The sequence below is a fragment of the Dreissena polymorpha genome, chromosome 10 (genome assembly GCF_020536995.1).
Source record: "Dreissena polymorpha isolate Duluth1 chromosome 10, UMN_Dpol_1.0, whole genome shotgun sequence".
Lineage (NCBI taxonomy): Eukaryota > Metazoa > Mollusca > Bivalvia > Myida > Dreissenidae > Dreissena > Dreissena polymorpha.
This window is the reverse complement of record NC_068364.1, coordinates 65,351,201-65,368,108: the sequence shown is the minus strand read 5'-3', so window position 1 is coordinate 65,368,108 and position 16,908 is coordinate 65,351,201. Positions and strand designations below refer to the sequence as shown.

Here is a 16,908-nt window from a genome sequence, read left to right as displayed (position 1 = left end):
GACACAAGTGACAACTATGCTTCATTTAAATGACAGAACTCTGAGCAGTATGTCAATGACAGACCATACGGTAACAGCATTATGTCAATGATAGACCACTGCACGACAGCATCTTGTCAATGACACACTATTGTGTCATGTTAAGGAAAGAGCACAGCTTCATGTTACTGTGATAGTAATATATTCCTACCAGTGTAATAGAAACTAAAGCTAAGTTTAAAAAATAATCTAAAAGTGCTTACCATCAAGAACTGGTGGAAATGCAAATGGATTTGGTCCTGCAAAAGAAACAAAAAAATACCATTAGAACACATTCTCCTGAAACTTTCAACATAAATTCCAGACCTGCACTTTTTGAGATTTTTTTAACATTCTCAAAAATATATAATGAATACTGCTTTACACACCAATAAACAAGCGCATGCAGACATGTAATTTTCAAGTTTTTGCCAGCAGATACTGGACTTAAAATGTCTATCTCTGCTATGCATTACATATTTGCATTCTCAGCTTAATAAATTTCAAATAAATAAGGAGCTCAATTGATAATCATTTAGACAATAAGTTTATTTTAATTAATTTACTCCTAAAATAAAGTTTACCATCAATTACAAAGTTTTTGATAGCTTTTCTTCTAAAAAACTATTACTTAACTGTAAACAAAAGTGACAAGATGTCTTATTTTCAATACTGACAAGCTCCAAACAAACATGTCGTTTACGGTTGACAGACTCACAACAATTATCCTGTATGATGGAATAACTACTGGAACTGTGCTACTGACTAGCCAACCATTAAAATGAAACTTAAGAAAAGAAAATGGATGATGAAATATACACAAAATTGTTTTTTACAGTGTTAAGGGTTATTTACCAGGAAAACATAATCATGAAATGACATTGTGTTAATCTACATTAGCTTTAATAAAGCAAGATTCTTGATTGACTATGAGTGCGGAGGCTAGCAAAACTTCATCCTTAACAATTACTAAATAACATTATTATTTCTATGCTTCTGCAAATTGATTTAGACTATTTTAAACATGGCAATTTCTATGTTGATGACTGGGTAAAAAATTGTAAAAGTATCGGACTGAAAAAGGATCATTGGATAAAATTCCATTCACAAATTAACATAATACTTTATGCAACAACTGAGAACAAAAATTAATGCTATCAGTAACAAATAGAATGATGGATGAATCCAACAGTAAAGACAGTACATGTACTAAAATGTAAATGATACATGATAAAGCACACTAAATGACAAGTGTAGCAGAGTTACACAGCCTTTATTAGCTGTACTGTTTAAAGTCTGTGAAAACTGTCATAAGAATACAAGAATAAACAAGGGCTCTGGAAGTCAGTTAACCCCCAAAGGCAGGTTTGCAGGCCATCCCTGAAAATGCCAAGGATTTTATGGTATTCATCAACTCGTGGACAATATTTTTGCAAATTGTTTGTAATGCTCTTTTAGCATTTTTTTCCATAGTGTAGGCTAAGGTTGTTGCGGCACAGCATTCAAAATTCATTTATTACATTTACTTCCATTAAAAAAAACGAAAATACCAGTTCAATAAACCAGAAATTGGGTGTCACTGAGAACATAGAAATATTGATTATACTAGATTATCGGGCAATGAATCGAGTTGGAAAATGTATTAATCAAGCTGTATATACTTTACTATAGGGTTGATTAATATTTTTTAGCTATTTATGTATTTGAAAATCTGTGGAGTTTTAAGGGAAACTTTCCATACTGTGAAACCATTATTTATCGTCAGGCATTAATTTTCGTGTATTCCGTCAGTCGACTGATTGAAGAATTCAAGATCCTAACAAACAATTATGTCCCATATTTGAACAAATTATAAAGACTGAATTACCATAGGCATTAGGCCCTAAAATCCACATAATCCACGCATACATACTCCGTCTGTTTTTCGTAATCAAGATTAATCCGGTTTTGACACAAAAGGGTGTCTATTACACAGTATTCTTAACTGCAGGGTTTTTTACCTTATATAACAGACGCCGAATATCGGCGTCTTCCCGAACCAAACTAGGCTGGTTTTTTCCTCTTTCAGAACCAAAAATTCCCGCATTTTTTTTATTTTTTTTAATAGAAAGATGTGTCTCATGATTATAATATCTCAATTCTTTTTCAATTTAATCTTGCAAAACGTAATAAATTATAAAAAAAACAATGAATATAGTGCAAACATGTACAAATGTATTGTAATAATGAGAGAGTAAGTAAACATATTCCCCAAAAAGGGGAACGCCGCGAAAATTCCCATGCGCACAATTTTTCCCCAAAGTGGAAAATCCCGCGTAAAATTTCCCCCACATAAGGGCTAAAGGCCCCTTCCCCCACAACCCCAAAAAAAAACCTGAACTGACACGTCACATTTCTCTAAAACGCGCGTGCAGTACAGCTGTATCGACTGCGTTGACTTCCTTTAGGTAGAATAGTAATGATTAGCGCTAATTGTTAACAACTTCATTACCCATTGTGTGTATTGTGTTTTTCAGTGTTGTTGCAAATTATACAGCCTCCATGCAGCGGATCTGGATCAAAGACAATAAACAAAACTAAAAGATGATGATGTGTGATCAACACTTGACTTATATACATTCTCCACTTTGATTACAAATTTATACAGAACATATTGATTTGTGTTTGGTTGTTTGCGTTGAAGTACAATACAGATGTAAAAATAGCTTGTGCTTCGTTTATGGGCTATAGATATTTTAATTATTGACAGCTTTGACAAGTTTTACGATACATGTTTCAAATCAGTGTTACTTTTAGCAATTGAAAACGTAACAGGTAAAGAGAAATTAGCAATCATTACGATTTGTTACTTCCAAACGTAGGATATTTGTTTACAAAAATTCACTTATATTTGTGCGCGGTTTTCAGGAAATCCTCGGAAAGCATGTTTTTCGAATGACAGAGTATCACGCAATAAAACATTGTTTTGGATCCTATTGCATTCAATCTAATTTAAACTCATTCGTCCATTGGCTGTTACAATTAAATCTGAGCTGTGCCCTATGAAACCGCTGTCCAATAATGCACTGTTAATTTTACACTTCAGAAAATTATTGTACTTAAAAGTGATCAAATATTTACGATTCAAAAACTCTTGAAACTTTATTGAAAATTGACCAAATAGTTTGCTAACATTAACTTTAACCAATAATCTTCGCATCTTCTCTAATTTGCGCCAATAAAGGTAAGATTGTTATTAGTTTGGCGATGATAATAAATGAATAAGACCAATTGAACACTGTATTATGTGAATTTGGAATAAGACATCAAACTGGGAATGGACATCAGTTTGGTGATTTTCTCAAACAAAACTATTCATTTCATGATCTACATTTATTTTTTTAATATATTAATTAATAAGCAATTTTCCATGACTTTTTCATTAACAGTGATTGTTTTTTATCATTTAAAGCGTATTTTTAAACCGTGTACATGCGCGGCATGGACACAGTTTCATTTCATGAGGATTTTTTTTTAAATTAATAAAAAATCCAGTTTTGAAGTTAAATCAATTTAAATGATGCTATTATATATGCAAGTATCTGTTTTAATTACAATTTGTCAAACTAGATAAATACAACATATAAAACTGCATATTATGCACTTTTGATAAAACACAATTTATTCCCAAATTGATGTCTTATTCCCAATTCACATAATACAGTGTTAATTGGCTTCACTGTTTCAAACACTCGTTAACGGTTATTCGGTCCCACTAATTCGCTAACCTTAATAATGATACACTAATGGGGGCCAATTACTGATCACCTGATAACAAAAGACATACAGTACAGCCAAAGCGGCACAAACATAATCTGCGGCTACGCCACGGCGAGATTATTAGTCCGCGGCGGCCGAATCGTGTGTTCACGCGGCGTATCGCCGTGGCACTCAGCATCGATCCGCGCAACGACGCCGAGTCTGTATTAACCTCGCGTGCTTTCGCGGAGTAAATCCGCCGCATACGTACGCGGCGGATCGAGTGAAAAGATATCCACCTACATGTACATACATGTATGTGTAGCGTAGAATTAATTACGCGCAACTGTTTATGTTTCGTTCGATTATCATTATTATATTTGTAATCCGAAACACACTTCAGAATTTTAATGCTAACGCGTCCTTTGGCAAACTCTAGCGTCAAATAAACAGTGCTAAAATATCCTTTGTTTCATTAAAAGCGCGCGAAAATTATGCAGACATGTAGAACGTCGTTTGGATAGTTTGGGCGTATTTTGTGTTGTATGAATACATGAACATCACGTCAGGCGTAAATCGCGTGTTCAGTGGAGAAAAAAAACGCCCCGATTAGATGTTATTTCATCATCTCTATAAAAAGTTACAAATGCCCAAATGTATTTGATACTTAAGGAAATATCGAGAATGTTTGTGTATCGTAAATATTTACCAGCATTTGCTTTAAAACTGGAATATACGGGATTATCGGGTAATTAGTAGCGATATTAACTGTATAATATGAACAAAAACATAAAAAAATATGAGCCTTGACCACTTGTATGTGCGAAAACATAATTACGTGACCTTGTTTATGTGTGAAATACATACGCTACGGGCGGGAAACAAAACTTAATAATTGGCCAGACACATTAACTATGCTTACATGTATATGCTAATACAATCAGCGCACAATAAATTTATTATGATTTTAATTATTATTATAATTGTTCTTTCAAAATTTGTTAACTACATGTAACTAATAATTTAAAAAAAAAATATTTCATGATCGCATCGACTCGGCATCATGTCGCGGACCGCGGCATGCCTCGGCGGACAGATGCGAAGTTTCGCGGCGAAATTCGACTTGCCCCCGCATACTGACGCGGCTTCAACGACTGACGCCTTGCCGCCGCGGATCGCGAAATACGTTTGTTCCGCTTTGGCTGTACTGTATATTGTATATTGACATGGGACAAACAGGCCCCGCCTCTCGCAAGTGTCCTCCCTCTTTCCCTACAACGATTTATCGCAACCGCGATATATTTCGGACAAACAAATCGGATATTGACTGAAGCATTTTTTTTTTCAAAGTCAGGAATTGGCGAATTTAAGTGCTGATGAAAACATCATTATTATAAAAATGACGAAATTTCGTGCTGGCGAAAATAAATGGTTTCACAGTAACTATGAATACACTTCTTGTGGTACAAAAGGTTACCCAACAACAACTTTTAAATGACCCATGCACATGTGACTCCTTTAAAAACGCATTAAGATAATATTAATATGTATTATTATGCGATAAATTGTAATGGTGTTATTATACTTAAAAGCATAGAAATGTAACAATAGGTTTTTATTTTTATAACCTTTAAAATTATATAAAAACAAGGGCTGTTTGTAAAACATGCATGCCCCCCCATATGGGCTGTCCGTTGTACTGGCAGCCATTGTGTGAATACGACTTTTGTCACTGTGACCTTGACCATTGACCTGAAAATCAATAGGGGTAATCTGCAAGTCACGATCAATGTACCTTGACCTTTGAACTTGTGACCTCAAAATCAATAGGGGTCATCTGCGAGTCATGATCAATCTACCTATGAAGTTTCATGATCCTAGGCATATGCGTTCTTGAGTTATCATCCGAAAATCATTTTACTATTTCGGGTCACCGTGACCTTGACCTTTGACCTAGTGACCTAAAAATCAATAGGGGTCATCTGCGAGTCATGATCAATCTACCTATAAAGTTTCATGATCCTAGGCATATGCGTTCTTGAATTATCATCCGAAAATCATTTTACTATTTCGGGTCACCGTGACCTTGACCTTTGACCTAGTGACCTCAAAATCAATAGGGGTCATCTGCGAGTCATGATCAATCTACCCATGAAGTTTTATGATCCTAGGCGTATGCGTTATTGAGTTATCATCCGGAAAGCATTTTAATATTTCGGGTCACCGTGACCTTGACCTTTGACCTAGTGACCTCAAAATCAATAGGGGTCATCTGCGAGTCATGATCAATCTACCCATGAAGTTTCATGATCCTAGGCGTATGTGTTCTTGAGTTATCATCCGAAAACCATTTTACTATTTCGGGTCACCGTGACCTTGACCTTTGACCTCAAAATCAATAGGGGTCATCTGCGAGTCATGATCAATCTACCCATGAAGTTTCATGATCCTAGGCGTATGCGTTCTTGATTTATCATCCGGAAACCATTTTTACTATTTCGGGTCACCGTGACCTTGACTTTTGACCTAGTGACCTCAAAATCAATAGGGGTCATCTGCAAGTCATGATCAATGTACCTATGACGTTTCATGATCCTAGGCCCAAGCGTTCTTGAGTTATTGTCTGACAACCACCTGGTGGACGGACCGACCGACCGACCTACCGACCGACCTACCGACATGAGCAAAGCAATATACCCCCTCTTCTTGGAAGGGGGGCATAAAAACACAACTGATAGGTCCAACATCCACAGTAAAATAATGAAATAAACGTATGAATTTTAATTTATACTTATTAGAAGCGCGAACTTAGTGTACGCCTGTGGTGGTGTTGGGTCCAATGATAAAACTTAATTGTCTGTTTTTGTATTTAAATAATTGGTGCCAAACTGAGAGTTGATGAATACACATAGGACAAAATGCAACTTTTGCAATGGTGCCACAAAATCACAAAGCAATCTTACGAAAAACCATTTACAGCCAAGTATAGCATTAATATTTTCCTTAATTAAGGAAAGCTTCATGCATGATCACAAAAAGATTTGAAGCATACAATTTCATGTGGTCAACAATACTGCAAATTGCATATTTAACTTTTTCATACACAGGAAACTGACAAAATGTCACAGTTAGCGGATATCAATTAAATGACACATATTGACATTTTTCAAATGAACTTACTAGTGAGTCAAGTTACAGTTAACAGATATCAATTAAATGATACATTTTACTAATGAACTTACTTGTGAGTCAAGTAAATCAAATAGATAATCAAACAAATTATCAACAATTTATATTTGCAGTAAAGTTGCCACAGAACAAAAAAGGGACTAATCATGATGACTAGTTCAATCTATCAAGTCATTCATGACCGTCTTCTTAAAACCTGAAAATACCAGTGTTACAAAAAGATTATGCAAATTGGTCAATAGCGTTAGATAAATGCTATTGTCACTTGATTATAATCTTAATAGCATGAGACAGTAGACCTGAAAGAAAGAGAATGAACAAGTACACAATTTGTCCTAAAATATGGTGTACAAAATTAATAATGTACTCATTTTTAAGTCAAACAAGGAATGACTCAAAAACTTTAAATGACTGAAAAACAAAATTCTTTGGCACCCATTGCTAGGAAAAAAAGATGGTAAGATTTGAATTGTTGGCAGAAGGGTTGCATTGGATAGCCTTCAAGAGCCCTGAAGTACTACGTACCACAGATGGTACCGTTCAACAGGGTACTTTTGAAGCCACTGTCAATAGTTGTACCTTCAACAAAACAAAACAACGCCAATGACAGAAACATACAAATTAATGAACAACAGCTGTCCTAAAACAGCGTGCTTGACTATTGGGATATGGAGTAGTTAAAAGCAAAAAACAACATAATTTTCAAAGCCCAAAGTGACATGGAACTTGGTCAGTGAAAACACACAATGACCCCAAAAACATGTATGGAGCAGTTTAAATTTAATACCTGTAGTAGAAACAGTGATATGGAATGGTTGCATGTTTACCTTAACCCATTACCACTTAGAAACAAGTACGTATTTTGACTCATTTGTAGTCCCTTAGATTTAAATTTAATTTAAGAACTAACTTCCTATATTCAAGTTTTAAAGGCTTCATTTTCAACACTTTAATACTGTTGAGCGGCAAACAGCATAGGCCTGAACAGACTGCGAGTTACTTGCTGTTTTGTTTGCACATAGCCATTTTCACTATGCTTCTGCATGGGAAAGGGTTTATCAGAGCATTTTGCCAACGCTGACATTTGGGTGAGTAGCATGGCGCAGATTATTCAATTAATAGTCGAGCTAATAGAGTATAACTTCAACACTCTGTAAACATGTGCAGGGACTGACCCTTGTTATAATACACAACATATCAGTTATTACGCTTGAATAAAAAAGCGTAAAAACATCATAAATCTTACCATTTTTACAAACCAGTCACTGTGAAAGTCTACCAGACTTTGGACAAAGTCACTCCAAATGTGAAACAATTGTTTGAGATATAGCTTAACTTACCAAATTGCTGCCGCTCGTGAAAGGTGAACATTTCTGATAATTTATCTGCTAGTTTTTAAGTGGGCAGTTACATCAATTTAAGATGATAAATTAATTAGCAGCTTGTCATAGCATGTGAAATTGGGACACAGACGTAGAGTGCACTATGTTCGAATCTGAACTTTAAGTTAAACCTGCAAATATGGCAAGCAATGCAAAGCAAAATCTAAACAATGTTTGATACAACAAGAGATGTGTTTGTCAGAAACACAATGCCCCTTACTGCGCCGCTTTGACTGATTTTTTAATTATTATATCCCTTTAAAAAATATTACTTCCCTTGTGAACATGATCTGTTCCTGCCAAATGATAAATAGAAATTATCTTCCTTTAAAGCTTGCTACTTCCCTTGGATTTGTTTTTTTAAATTCTGACCTTGAAAGATGACCTTGACCTTTCACCACTCAAAATGGGCAGCTCCATGAGATACACATGCATGCCAAATATCAAGTTGCTATGTTTATTATTGCAAGATATGGCCAATGTTAAAATCTTTGGACGGACAAACAGACGGACAGACAGTTCAACTGCTTTATGCCACCCTACCGGGAGCATAAAAACAGGATTTGTTGGCTGCATATCTATCAAAAACTATAACACAAGAATTATTGAAATCGAGACAAAAACTATACATTTGCATTTCATACCAGCGCTTCTGTTAGTGGACGTCCGGTCGTAAATTACGCCCGAAAATGGCAGTCGTACGTCCATTATACTAATGGTGGAAGTCCTTTGGACGTCCTATAATCCGCATGTACGCTTTTGTCAAATACACAATATGTTCAAATGTCAACAGTAAATCGGGTTATTCAGACTGTTAACTCCGCTTAAGAGCTACTGTTTTCAATGAATTTCTCAGCGAGTGGCCAATATTGATTTTTCCAGCTGTCAATCAAATTCTTCTTGGTAAGACCATTTGCCAATCAGCGCTCAGGCAGCCATATACACACCGACCCTACATGAAGCTGCATACAATAATTTTAGCGACCTCTGCGCTACGAAGTTTTTATTTACTTATTACTTAGCAATCAAATATTTAAGACCACGCTTTCCCCGAGGAAGAATTGACGTGATGTTGTACATGAAGTATAATTTTCACATTATTTTCATCTGTACACAAAATACACGAGAAATGTTTATTTGTTGCTAGAATTTTCTTAACTTTCCACGAATAATAAAATCTGGAAATGATTTCGGATAACACATTTGATTATACACATTTGAAAATACTAAAATTGAATAATGTATTTTGTTATATATCAATGGCCATAACACATAATGCAATAAGTAGTTAAATAACGCGTTTTGAGATTGCGAAACTATGCATTCATATTGGTCAACATGCATGAATGACCTTACGAGTTATGTCGCAATTTTAAACAAATGTACTCGGTTAAATTTAAAGAAAGACGTGTTTTAATACTCTGAAATTCGCTTTCACTTACGCTAACTTTTCTGAAAGAAGGTACAAGAAACATTTTAAATTCAGTCGTTGATTTGTCGCAATTACTAAATATGAACAGTGCTCTATGCTTTCCAATCGCGTCACGTGATTTAACGCATGTTCAATGGGAATACCCCCATCCCACAATTCAACTTGCGTAAAATTGCCGACGTTTGCGGGTGTCAATATTGGCTATATTTTGGTTTTGAAAATAGAAATCGTAATAATACTGGATTATCGGGTAATGGATAGAGTTGGAACATGTATGTATATTAAAAATTCTGAAATAAAAATGGGAATTTATGTCTGGGATGTCCACAATTTTAGGCTTGGAAGTCAGGACTTCCTACTTTTAAAAGCTAACGGAAGCGCTGTTTCATACCAAGATTTCATGTATCTGTAAGTTGGCAGATAACTTTAAACAGGTTTCCATGGATATAACATTACATGTCATTAAACGCATAATAAATTAATTTACTTTAATTACACATTTATATCAGGAAATTAATACCTTACATCACATTAATTAATGTATCTTAATCATTTTCCTGCTACAAGCTACAAGGAGTTTAAAATGACATTTGTTCTGACAACATGATTTTTTTTCCTGTGTGATTGTTTGCTACAACATGCAAAATATAAGATACTGACAAATCTGTAAAAAAGAGTGCATTTATTAAATAAATCATCTGAGCAATGGGATTTCAATTGACAAAAGCCTGGTATTACTTTTTAGATTAAAATATTAAAAAATACCCAGCATCATGCCTGCAAAAAAGTTCAGGATTTCAAAGGTTTTGGACTGATAATGGATAATGATGGCACTGATAATGGCTCTCCGGCTAGCACAGTGGTTGGTACACTCGCTTCTCATCTAGGCGACCTGGGGTCCATTCCCGACCCCTGCAGCATGAGAGTTTGGTTGGTGGTCATCATACGAGAAAGGTGGGGTTTCATCCGGGTACTGGGGTTTCCTCCCCACAACACAAGACCACACCAAAATTGAAAAATCTTTCAGTAACAATGAAAATTCTGGATATTGTAGCTATATTTCAAAATTCACACCAACTTTCGCGAGTCTACTAACTTCTTTCACACTCGAGAACACTGTGTACTTTTCATGTCATAGTTGATGGGGACACATTTTTACAGTTCTCATTTAACAGAACACTTTTACAAAATGTTTTAAGGTATAATCAGTCTTCTTCCTGAAGTTGAATATTTTAACGATGATTCGATTATACTAATAAATAAGTAATTTTGTTTTACTTAGAAAGACAATATGAACAAAACACAAACATATTGAGTTATGATTAAGTACAATATTTACCAGTTGTTCACGCATTTTTGGTTGGCATAACTTTTTCTGCAAGGAATTTCATCATATGCAGACTTTGTATCAAATTATTTCATGCAATCTTTTTACCCACAACTCAACAAAAAACAACCATATTTAACCTAATTTGTCTGGTTAAACTTAATGTTGTTCAAGCATATTTTACATTTTGTTACAGTTCGTTGCCCTGTTCCGACGTTTCACCGGTTCCGTTGGAGTCCGAATGTTTTTCCGGTAAATAGCGGCGGCCACAAATCGAAAGTGGTTTAGTTTTATTCGCACACGTGCCATTGTTTAACATGCAGTACATGATTCATGAAATCCTTATCCTAGGTAACAAAATCCCAACATACTTTATGGCAGGTTAACTTGTTTTTACTTGGTGGAGAATCGGGAAAATGGCGTTTTGAATAATGAGTTTCATGTCAAATTTTTCTTAGGCATGACAGGTAAAATTTTATAGTGCAGAAGTTATTGCACAGGTACAGACAACATATGTTAAAAATATGATGTTAATCAATATATGTTCTCTGAATGAAATTATAACAAAAATAAATGGATAACTTTTGACCAGTTCCGATGGATTTGACGTTTAATTGAGCGATGGGTGTCCTTAGGGGCAATTAGCAAATTCCTGCAATTTTACAATTTATTATCAATTTACAACTCTTGTTTTGTTGTATTGTCAGTTGCTCAGACTCCAGTAATATTTGAGTATCCTATCTATGTTCGTCTGTCTGTCCATATTTTGATATGAAAGAGATTATTGAAATATTTCCAACACATGGCGGTATATATGTTGATATAGACTCCTAGTATGGCCCAAACAATAAATATTGAAAGTAAGCAGGCATTAACATCCGATATCACCATGCTTTTTTAATCATTTTCTGTTTCTCTTTTATTAAATTTATTCTTTTTTTTTTCAACAGGAACATGGGAAAATTTAGGCTTTCTAGCAGTTGGTCAGACTGCAGGACTCCATGTAAATGTAAATGCAGTTCCCGGAAGCAAGCTCAACATTTGAGCCCAGCACAGAAAAATGTTACAAAAATAACTTTGAAATATAAGAGGGGATACCGAAAATCACCTGGTAAATTGATTCGAGTGAAAGAGGCCTTAGCAGATGTAGGAAGAGGTATTCCTATTACAAGAGCTTCTAGGAACCATGATTTGTCAGAAAGTTTCTTGAGGCATAGGCTGAGTGGTGAAGTATCTTTAGACAGAAGGAATAGGCCTCAGCCAATATTCAGTAAAAAAGAGGAAGAAGAGCTGGCAATGTGGTTATCGGAGATGTCCAAAAGAGGAATGGGCCTTGGTGTTGGTGAATTTTTGGACTTTGTCCAAGGTATCTTAAAAAAAGACAAGCGTAAAAACAAGTTAAACAAGAGCACCGCCTTGCGGGTGCAGACCGCTCATCTATTTTCTTTTTAAAGGTGAAGGGACTCTCATTTTCAATCACAAAGGAGGGAGGAGTGGAGTGAAGAGGGGTGTATAGTGTGGGGTTGTGGACATTTATTACATTATCTTCCAAAAAAGCGAAAAAAAAAAAAAAAAAAAAAAAAAAAATCCGGGGGGGGGGGGGGGGGGGTTGGGGGGGGGGCGATGGGGGGGGGGTTTGGGTGCGATGGTTGGACGGTATTTCAAACATAACCATTTTTAAAAAAAAAATGGGGGGGGGGGTATAGTGTGAGGGTGTGGTGGTAATTTGTGAGATGATCTTAAAAAAAAAAAAAAAAAAAAAAAAAAAAAAAAAAAATTAGGGGGGGGGTGGGGTGGTGGGGGGGGGGTATAGTGTGAGGGTGTGGTGGTCATTTGTGAGATGATCTTAAAAAAAAAAAAAAAAAAAAAAAAAAAAAATAGGGGGGGGGGAGGGGGGGAGGGGGGAGGGGGGGGAGGGGACGGCACGGGGGATGGTTTGGGTGGAGTCTATTGTGGTATGTCAGGTAAGAGTAGTTTCATCAAAGTATCAATCAAATCTAATCATAAATAAAGAAGTTATGGCAATTTTAGCAAAATTTAATAATTTGACCTTGAGAGTCAAGGTCATTCAAAGGTCAAAGTAAAATTAAAGTTGCCAGGTACAGTAACCTCATGATAGCATGTAAGTATTTGAAGTTTGAAAGCAATAGCCTTGATACTTAAGAAGTAAAGTGGATCGAAACACAAAATTTAACCATATATTAAAAGTTACTAAGTCAAAAAAGGGCCATAATTCCGTAACAATGACAACCAGAGTTATGCAACTTGTCCTTTTACTGTACCCTTATGATAGTTTGTGAGTGTTCCAAGTATGAAAGCAATATCTATGATACTTTAGGGGTAAAGTGGACCAAAACATAAATCTTAACCAAATTTTCAATTTTCTAAGTATAAAGGGCCCATAATTCCGTTCAAATGCCAGTCAGAGTTACATAACTTTGCCTGCACGGTCCCCTTATGATAGTTCATAAATCTTGCAAGTATGAAAGCAATAGCTTTGATACTGTAGGAATAAAGTGGACCTAAACACAAAACTTAATCAAATTTTCAATTTTCTAAGTATAAAAAGGGCACATAATTCTGTCAAAATGCCAGTCAGAGTTACATTACTTTGCCTGCACAGTCCCCTTATGATAGTTAGTAAGTGTTGCAAGTATGAAAGCAATAGCTTTAATGCTTAAGGAATAAAATGGACCTAAACACAAAACTTAACCAAAATTGTCAATTTTCTAAGTATAAAAAGGGCACATAATTCTGTCAAAATGCATGCCAGAGTTATCTAAATTTGCCTGCCCAGTCCCCTCATGATAGTAAGTAAGTGTACCAAGTTTGAATGCAATAGCATTGATACTTACTGAGAAAAGTGGAACTAAACGCAAAACTTAACCAAAATTTTCAATTTTTTAAGTATAAAAAGGGCACATAATTCTGTCAAAATGCACGCCAGAGTTATCTAACTTTGCCTGCCCAGTCCCCTCATGATAGTAAGTAAGTGTACCAAGTTTGAATGCAATAGCATTGATACTTTCTGAGAAAAGTGGACCTAAACGCAAAACTTAACCGGACGCCGACGCCAACGCCAACGCCAACGCCAACGCCAACGCCGACGCCGAGGTGATGACAATAGCTCATAATTTTTTTTCAAAAAATAGATGAGCTAAAAATGATAGACCTAGTTACACATTGCACTACAACTTTATGGCCAGAAATTCTCATGTAGTTGAGATACGGAAAGAGTCATTTTTAGAAAATTCACGTGCTAAGGTAACCAGTGAAGAACTTTGATGGTTTGCCAATTATTACAAGTTTGTTTCAGAACTTAATCTTTTGTTTGTGATGTTAATACTGATTGCACCAGTAGTTCTGGTGTTGATGACATTGTGTCACCATCTGTTAGGGAGGCCCTTGTGTTCCCTTCTTGTAGTTATAGTAAGAAAAGGAAAACAAGTTCTGATACTTTGCCAGACTGCTTAACTTCATCAGAAAGCATTAGAACGTCAGCTTTGAGAGTCCGTAAGACTATTTGCAAGAAAAGAGCAGGCAGCTAAGAAAAAGTTTCTTAAAGAAAAAGTAAAGGCTCAGAACAAAGAAAAAAAAGTGTAAATCTAAAAAGTCTTAAAGTAAAGCCTTTGCCACCTAAAGGGAAACCGCATACTGCTAGTTCTAAAGGTAAAGCGCCTGTGTCATGTAGGGGTAAAGCTAAAAAAGTATTAATATTTGATGCTTCATGTAACACAAAATCAGATCATTGCGCTGTTTGTAAGAAAATTTCAGAGGATCCAGATGGTTGGGTTCAATGTGATATATGCAACAGTTGGATCCATGTTTCTTGTATTCCCGAAGACCATGACTATGATAAGGCTGCTTTAACCTCTGAAGGGGTAGAATTATTTTGCCATTTGTGTGTCTATTAAATAAAATATGCACTGTTGTAACTTTGCTGGAATAGTTTACTGTCACATTGTACAATATACACTAAGTCTTGTATGCTTAAGATATTGTAAATGTGTATCCATAGTTGAGTTAAATTTTCAGCTGGAATGCTTGTATCATAAATGGGCCTACTTTGTATTATGTAGCTACATGTAATAATTGTAATAACGATAAAAAAAAACATAAAGTCATAGTAATGGTTCATATGTTGTATTATTAAAAGACAATGCACATAATTATATGTAAAAATGTACTTTTTGTTTTGCGTCATTTTTATTTGACGTCTTTTGTATCTTCATTGCCTCCTTCTCGTGCATACTATCTATGGCATCAGAGATGATATTAAAGTCATTCTCTGCACAGGTGATGATGTAGTCACATGGAATGACCACACCCCCACCTGTTGCTTCTGGGGCTGGCCAGGGTGCAAAGCTAGGGCAGGGCTCTCCAGTGGCTAAAGCGGTGATTTTACCCTCCAATTCAATGATTTTTCTGAATGCACCAGCTAGTCCTCTTGGCACATGGCCTATGGACAATCCTGCAATGTCATACAATCTTAAGAAACGACTTTGGTCTGTAACATTCTGTCTCATTTCTGGAGGAAAGTCCTCAATAGGTGGAATCCACACTAATGCTGCATTTTCATCATGCAGATTTGTATATTCTAAGTCCATATTTAACTCGGTATGCATTGGAGGCCTTATTTTAAATTGGTGATAGCCTTTTATAACGCTGTCTTCAATTTTGTAACTTAACATGGTGCCAGTTCCCCAATAGTTGTGCAAATATTATTTCTGCAGTATATTAAGACGTTTTGCATTCCCCTAATGTACCTCTTTTAGTGATTTTTACGGGTAAGTAAAAATAACGGTGAGCCGTCGGAACTGAAAAGAGGCACCGGAACAGGGCAACATAGTGCGATGTAAACATCAACAAATCTGAGAAAAAATACTTTGAACTTCATATAAATCTTTTGTGATAATTTAGGCAAGTAATTGGTCGACATATCCCAGCATAAACATTCTTTATCATTGAATGTTTTGAAACAATTTGACCTGTCGATGTCAAAATCCCGTCGGAACAGGGCAACGAACTGTATTCCCAAAGTATTTGTCTGTTAACTTAATGCGATATTTGTTTCATATCGTTTTTCTCCAGTTTGTCATTGTTAAAAAAATACAAGAAAATTCTAGCAACGAGGGATATTTTTGGACACACAAACGTTACCTGGTGTAATCGGAAACATGATGTGAGTTTTTATGGCTCTTTGAAGCCAAAATGATGTTTATCGTTCCCTATATTTCGCTCTTTTTGCTTTTTTTTATGGCAATATGGCGGAAGGAACAGTCCGATGCGTACAGAATAAGTCCAAACATACACACACACAACGCCACCTATCAAGGGATGCAACTAACTAAGCAACATTATCTCCCTTACCGCTGCGATATTTTTGGGAGGACACTGAGGAGCTCAATTATTGACACTCCTTCTGAAAATTGTAAATTTTCATAAAATATGTACATGGATCAATAATTATCACAACCTAGATTTAAAATGTTTCCTTACGAGAACTATATCCATCAAAACATAGTGTGTAACATAGTGAACAATAATTACAAGTGCTTCGAAACAATTCCAGCAAAACTGTAACCTTTAACACGGTGATAGGGCGAATACCACAACTTTTCCGCTCACCGTCGAAATTTTATACTTCTTACAAGAGCACCGTATCCTTCTGTCAAAAACATGGCCGAAAACTTTTTGGCGAGTCCAGAAATAAAAGAACAAAACGAGAAAAGAAGGTAAGTTGGTAAGAAAAAGATATTCCATCGAACGAATTATATACTTTACGTCTAATTGCCGTTTACCGTATCAAAATTGAGTCGCTA

The 16,908-nt window shown here is 35.7% G+C and overlaps 1 protein-coding gene across 5 annotated transcripts in view; it reads right to left on the bottom strand.

Annotated features, from left to right (window-relative positions):
• Positions 1-16,407, bottom strand: part of LOC127848627 (protein argonaute-2-like) — a 77,531-nt gene extending 61,124 nt beyond the window's left edge. For 3 of the 5 annotated variants that reach the window (XM_052381199.1, XM_052381198.1, XM_052381201.1), the window contains exons 1-4: positions 16,247-16,383; positions 8,972-9,279; positions 7,471-7,524; positions 243-278 (exon numbers count right to left, since the gene is read on the bottom strand). In XM_052381199.1, coding sequence (XP_052237159.1) covers positions 243-278; positions 7,471-7,524; positions 8,972-9,035 — 154 coding nt within the window. In that variant the 5' untranslated portion in view covers positions 9,036-9,279; positions 16,247-16,383. Of the gene's footprint in view, positions 1-242; positions 279-7,470; positions 7,525-8,971; positions 9,280-16,246 lie in introns of all 5 variants that reach the window. The other 2 variants (XM_052381202.1, XM_052381203.1) reach the window with 2 other exon arrangements.
• Between the last annotated feature and the right edge of the window lie 501 nt (positions 16,408-16,908).